The sequence below is a fragment of the Myotis davidii genome, unplaced genomic scaffold, assembly GCF_000327345.1.
Source record: "Myotis davidii unplaced genomic scaffold, ASM32734v1 scaffold495, whole genome shotgun sequence".
NCBI lineage: Eukaryota > Metazoa > Chordata > Mammalia > Chiroptera > Vespertilionidae > Myotis > Myotis davidii.
In genome coordinates, this window is record NW_006286239.1 from 748322 (window position 1) to 755638 (window position 7317).

General features: G+C 40.0%; 1 protein-coding gene and 1 pseudogene across 1 annotated transcript in view; one reads left to right on the top strand and one right to left on the bottom strand.

Annotated features, from left to right (window-relative positions):
* The window catches only part of XRN1 (5'-3' exoribonuclease 1), a 203723-nt gene that overhangs the window by 52740 nt on the left and 143666 nt on the right, over positions 1-7317 (top strand). The window contains 3 exon segments of the mRNA XM_006757506.2: positions 1407-1496; positions 4067-4223; positions 5517-5636. Of these exon segments, the coding sequence (XP_006757569.1) occupies positions 1407-1496; positions 4067-4223; positions 5517-5636 (367 nt within the window).
* Positions 7241-7317, bottom strand: part of LOC102768409 — a 4878-nt pseudogene continuing 4801 nt past the window's right edge.

Sequence of the window (7317 nt, forward strand, 5' to 3'; positions counted from 1 at the left end):
TGGGTCCCCAGAGACACGCCCAGAACTGGAGGCCAGAGCCTGAGACTCCCCCCCGATTGAAAACGCCAACCTCGCCTTCAGCCGCCAGCCTACTCCGCATGCACCTCCGCACCTTAGTATTTTACTTCCGCACTGCGCCTCCTCAGAGTCTCAGTATGCTTTTCTTTTTCCTTCTAATTGTAGGATTTCCACTCAGCCAGCCTCCCTGTAGTTCTGGGTGATGTCCGTTCCGTCTTTTAGTTGTATTTTTGAAGTGGTTGTTCGAGGCAGCAAACTCCGGTGTTTACCTATGCCGCCATCTTGGTTTCTCAAAATTTTTTTATAATAGTGAAAAATTATAAATCTACATTTCCATTAAGAAGTTTCATCATAATCTTCTCCATCTCTTCCTCATCATAATCACCATCACCATCTACACCAGAATCTGCAGAACTGCTAAACTTGTAATTATAGAAAGTCCCTAACAATTTAGAGAGATACTTAACATTATTCATTCATAAGTACAAGTTTTTTTTATAAGCAGGACACACACAAACTATACATACAGTGTACTCTCATTAAAAGGAAAAAAATCAAGCTGGGCGTATAAAAAAGACTAAAAAGAAACATACGTAAATGTAATAGTGAATGCTATAAGGTGATAAAAAATGCTTTTCTTCATTATCTAAATTTTCAATAATGAGGAAATGTTGAGTTTATAATGAAAAAGTTATACATTTCACTTTCAAGAGTATATGCTTCCTTAAAAAATGGAAATCTTAGATATTTAAGTGCATTTCTACCTGAATTTGGTAATAGACACTGTTAAGTTATAGCCACTTTTGGCTTCAGCTAGGGCTCTTTTTTTTGTTTTTGGTTTTTTTTGGTTTGGTCAAGATTTATTTTATATTACATGATGATAGTTTTTGAGAAAGAAGAAGGGGTTAGAGGAAAATTGTCAGTGGATAATATAGCACTTTTCAAAGTGTGTTCTAGCTGCTATAACCAGATTTTTGAAGATCTTTCTGATTTCCTGTGATTCTCTCAGGCATCATCCCAGAGGAAGAAAATACCAATCCCTGTCTCTCAAAGCCCCCTCACTACTTACCACTCTATAGAAAGCTGCAAGGGCTAAATCCTAAACCTTTAAACCAAAACATAATAAATTGACTGAATAAATATGCACAGCAAGTTTAAATATTCTGGTGACCAGTTTAGGAAAAATAAAAGGCAAACTTTAATCTGATAAGATGGAATTTTTTAAATAAATATTTTGGAGTTTTTCTGATTATAATGATTTAGCTTATACATTAATTAATTAAAACGTATTGAGGCAGAGTGTGGTATCAGCAGATATTATGCTCTAAAGATAATGGCCTGTCCTTAAAAAACGATGTCATAATGAAAATATTCTTTTCTGTTTTCAGTGATTTTCTGGCTGATCAAGCTGCATGTTATATTCAGGCAATACAGTGGATTTTGCACTATTACTATCATGGAGTTCAGTCCTGGAGCTGGTGAGGGAACACAAAAACAAATATTTTGATTTTTTTAGCAATGGTTAATTCTATTATAGTTTCATTTGGGGATTTCTTTTCCTTTTCTGTTTTTGGTAGTATTTTTTAAAAGGTTCATACAGCCAAGTTTAAGGGAAATACAGATAATCTCTTCCTATATAAAAATACTTTTAAAAAGACCTTTGTATAATAAAGATACTCTCAGCTCTGACAGATGGCCAATAATAAAAGCTCTTTTTAATCTAAGGATTTAAAATTCTTTATCATGATAAATCAAGACTGATGAAATCTTAATAATTATTGGGTTTGAGTGATTTTTATGTGGAATTGTTCATTATATTCTTTTTTATATATATAAGATATATTTTTATTGATTTTAGTGAGGAAGGAAGGAGAGAGAGAGAGAGAGAGAGAGAGGCATCAATGACGAGAGAATCATTGCTGGCTGCCTCCTGCACATCCTCTACTGGGGATGGAGCCTGCAACCCAAACATGTGCTGGGACTGGGAATCAAACTGTGACCTCCTGGTTTATAGGCCGACACTGTACCACTGAGCCACATTGGCTAGGCAATGTTCATTATATTCTATTTCACATTTTGTGTGTTTGAGAACATTTTTCGATCAAGAATAATTATTGAGGTTATTTGAATGTTAGACTTGGAATGATAAAGAAGAAAGGAGAAAGAAATTATTTGCTTTTCCTGAAAATAGTAATAATTTTCATTTCTTTCGTGCTTCCTATTCCAGCAAGTACCATCTACATTTCCAAATAATCTACCCAAATAGAAAAATAAACAAAGCAGAAAATGCAGGGGAAAGTAGAGACTTCTAGGTGATGAGATAGTTCATTTTGTTTTGTTTTCAGAGCATCTCTGCTGGGTTTTATTTTAAACCATCACATAGTAAAACAAACCAAAGCTGGATAATGTGACTAGTTATGATTTCACTTATTAACAGCCTTTAAAAAATGTTTCCAAAAACTGACCTGATTCTCAAAAACTCTTTAAAGAGTGTTCTAATGACAGAAATCTTTGATTTGTCATTTTTTAAGGGTGAGTCTTATTCCTATTATTGTATCTGTAGTAAGGCCTAGCACTTAAAAAGCATCCAATATAATAAAGAGGCAATATGAAGTTGACCATCACTCCAACATACAAGATGGCTACCCCCATGTGGACACAAGATGGCCAGGAGGGGAGGGCAGTTGGGAGGTACGAGGCCTGAAAAGGAGGGCAGTTAGGGGCGATCAGGTCTGCAAGGAAGGGCAGTTAGAGGCGACCAAGCTAGCAGGGCAGGGCAGTTGGGGGGGAACCCAGGCCAGCAGGGGAGGGCAGTTAAGGGCGATTGGGCCAGCAGGGGAGCAGTTAGGCGTCCATCAGGCTGGCAGGGGAGTGGTTAGGTGGTAATCAGGCTGGTAGGCAGAGTGGTTGGAGGCAATCAGGTGGGCAGGCAGGCAGGCGGTTGGGAGCCAGCAGTCCTGGATTGTGAGAGGGATGTCCGACTGCCCGTTTACGCCCGATCCCACCAAGTCCCAGGTTGGAGAGGGTGCAGGCTGGGCCGAGGGACACACACACACACACACACACACACACACACACACACACACACCCCAACACCACCATTACACACACACACACACACACACACACACACACACACACACCCCTGCATGAATTTCATACACCAGACCTCTAGTGTTCTCATGTAATCCTCACAACCATTTAAATTAAGTGTTGTTGTCTGCCTTTTGCAGATGAGGCTCAAAGAGATTAAATAATCTTTCTAAGATCATACACACAACAAAGAATCAAGTCCAAGCCTATCTGATTCCAAAGTCTATACATTTTCCATAATTCTACATGCCATTCTGCCTCCTAAACTTTTCCATTCTTTTGAAGTATGCCATAATTGTGGAATATAAAAATATTTATTTTGTGAGCATTTTTAGTCAAACATTAAGAACATTAAACTTTTTTAAAAAATTGTACATGTGAAGCTTTCTAAAAATATTTACACTTGTAGTTAAAGATGGGAAGTTACTAAAAACAAAAATAGTTATATGATTGATAAATATTTTAATCCTTATTGCAAACATAGTAATACATGGATACTAATTTAAATATAAAAGTTCTTAGAGCTGACTAGTAAGAGCCATATGAACTCAGATTCACTCTTCTGTTTGTCCTATGGCACAGATCCAGGCCCACATGAGCCTGTTGAGAGTCTTCTGACTACCTCATTACTTCATTCTGAGATTTTATTGATTGGAAGATTCATTCTTTACATTTGGGGAACTAAAACACTGTGTGTATATGCTTCAATTACACTGTACATTCCAATTTGGAAACGGGAAGCTATACTTTAAAAATTAAATATAAAATTTGTTGCTATCTTTGACCCAAATTTTCCAAGGTACTGATTTCTTGTATTTAAGTGGTAGAAGTATTGGTGATAATTTTTCCCTTTAGAATTATTGTTATGTGTTATTAAAATATGGAGACATATGTACTTAATATTGACCTGTTTCATAACACTGCCAATTGTTTAAAACTCAGTTTTGTTTTATAGGTATTATCCTTACCATTATGCACCTTTCCTGTCTGATATACGCAACATCAGTACACTCAAAATCCATTTTGAACTAGGAAAACCTTTTATGCCATTCGAGCAACTTCTGGCTGTACTTCCAGCAGCTAGCAAAAATTTACTTCCTACATGCTACCAGGTGGGATTTAGAATTAAATGTTTTTATGTTCTATTTAATATTTGGGAGCTCTTCCTCCAAACCTGGAAACATAGAACCCAAATAGCTAAATATATTTTTATTTTTAAATACAGTAGTTCTTAAGTATTTCTGATTTAAACTTAGCTTTAAATTACTTTGAAAAGTAATTTGACTTAATATAGCTTTGTTTTTAAAATGCAAGCAAACTGTATAAACCATTCAGAGCATAGCTTTTTCATTTTTAGCACCTCTATCCAAATCTTCAGTTTGTCTCTACTCTGATGACAATAAACTGAGACAGGAAAAATCTGAAGCCATCTACTTTGTCCAAACATTTGCAGATCGTTCCTGTACTTTTACCTTCTATCTATTAGAATAGGTATGGTTCTGATAAGTCATTTCTCTCTGTTTATGTTTGGGTTTTAAGCATTTCATTTATCAAATTGTGGAACAAATGGCTTTTCCTTGGTTAACGTATTTCACATAACAAGGGGGAGATATTTAGGGGCAGTTGAGTTACCACAATTACACTAACCCTACAAAGCTGATTCTGAGGGTAAAAATCATTTAGTTCTTTTAGAGTAGCGGTGGGAAATGTTTGGCTCAATGGGTGCATAAGGCTCATGAAATTACTTGGTCTGCCCTGCCAAGGCATTAGAGGTGAGTTAAATGCTTGACAAAATATAGCCTGTTAATTTTTTTTAATATATTTTATTGATTTTTTACAAAGAGGAAGGGAGAGGGATGAGAGTTAGAAACATCGATGAGAAACATCGATCAGCTGCCTCCTGCACACTCCCTACTGGGCATGAGCCCGCAACCAAGGTACATGCCCTTAACCGGAATCTAACCTGGGATCCTTGAGTCCGCAGGCCGCGTGAAGTTATAAATATTCAAATGGCCCTTAATAAAATCAGATGTTTAGGGCATGAAAGTAAATTATTTAATTCAAGGTTAAAAATGGAGAACTATTAGAAGCCTGTGAAATAAAAACAGAATTTAGGTAGAACTAAAGAGTGAAAAGACAAGATAGAAATGATGAAATTAAATTTCATAATCCAGATAGTTTTGCCACATTACCACTGCAATGGGAAAGTAATGAGTAGCAGTGAAGTTAGAAGTATCATAGGTGAAAATCAAAATATAGTATGTTGCAACATATCTAGGACATAAAAATTTAGTAGTGCTTTGCTTAGCAATTTTAAACTAACATTTGAGGAAATATTATAAATATTAACATAAAGCTATATTGATATTCTTACATCTCTATTATACTATTTTGTCTTTCCACAGCATTTGATGACCAGTGAGGACTCACCCATTATAGAATATTATCCACCTGATTTTAAAACTGACCTAAATGGGAAACAACAGGAATGGGAAGCTGTGGTACTAATACCTTTTATTGATGAGGTCAGTGCATGAAAGATTTAAATATACACATATATTCTTTTATTTTTAATATATGTGATATGTTGTTTTTAATGGATCTTAGAGAGGAAGGAAGGGAGAGGAGGAGAGAGAGAAAATAATTGATGAGAACACATCATCAATTGACTGCCTCCTGCATATCTCCTGCTGGTGAACAAACCTGCAACCTGCGCATGTGCCTTGACTGGGAATTAAACCAGCGATCTGATGCACACATGGGTCAGCCCCCAAGTACAGAACCACAGCGACTGGCCTACACACACACACACACACACACACACACTCACACAAATATATATATATCCTATCTAAGAAAAGAGAAACATGGTAATTAGCGTACATCCGCTACCCTTCCCATTGGCTAATCAGGGTGATATCCAAATTAACTGCCAGCCAAGTTGGCGGCCAGCAGCCAGGCAGCTTGAAACTACCATGAGGCTTGCTTGCTTCAGTGATGGAGGCCTCCAGCGTTCCCCGCCTGCCTTGCCAGCCTCTGAGGTTGCAGTTTGAAACATAGTTACAAATATAGAAGGTAAACAAAAGCCCAGAAACTTGCTTTCAGCGAGCCGGGATCTCAGAGCTGGAGTTGATACAGTGTTTCGATTATAGAACACAAACAAACCAGATACCTGCTTTCAGCAGTAGAGGCCTCAGAGCTGGAGTCAGAGCTAAAGCTGGCCCAGAATAAAAAAAAAAAAAAATGAAAAAAAGGAGCAGTTGGGAGCTTCAGTCACCCGCCAGCCTGAAAACAGCCCTCAGGCCCTCACCCAGACTGGCCAGGCACCCCAGTGGGGACCGCCACCCTAATCAAGGACACTCTTCAGGGCAAACCAGCCGGCCCCCACCCATGCACCAGGCCTCTATCCTATATAGTAAAAGGGTAATGTGACTCCCAGCACCAGGATCAGCGGAGCCACGAGGCCTCCCGGCACCGGGATCAGCGTGACGGGCAGCTCCCAAACCCCCAGATTGCCTTGCGGCTCTGTGTTTGACGGGGTGGGGCAACAACCTCCCTATCCGCCCTGCTCTGTTCCTTACAGGGGGGAGCTCCCCAACCCCCTGATCGCCCTGCTCTGTGTGTGACAGGGGGCGGCGCCCCAAAACCCAGATCGGCTGGCTCTGTGCATGACAGAGGACAGCGCCCCAACCCTCCGATTGGCCCTGCTCTGTTAGTGACAGGAGGCGGCACCCCAACCACTTCACCCCATCGGCCGTGCTCTGTGCGTGAAAGGGGGTGGTGCTGCAACCTCCCCATGGACCCTGAATTGAGTGTGACAAGGGGCGGCGCCCCAACCCCCCAATCGGTCCTACCCTGAGCGTGACTGAGGGTGGCATAGCAACCTCCTGATCCGCCCTGCTCTGTCTGAGGGGGTGACGCCCCATCTCCCCAATCGGCCCTGCTCTGAGCCCGACCAGGGGCTGCACCTAGGGATTGGGCCTGCCCTCTGCCACCCGGGACCGGGCCTAAGCCAGCAGGTCGTTATCTCCTGAGGGGTCCCAGACTGAGAGAGTGCACAGGGCGGGCTGAGGGATGCTCCCCCCTCTCCCCTGAGTGCACAAATTTTTGTGCATCGGGCCTCTAGTCTTTAATAAATAAATGAATTCTGCAAAACCAAATTAAACAGAATATTGAATTAGTCTGACCGGCTCATCATATATACTA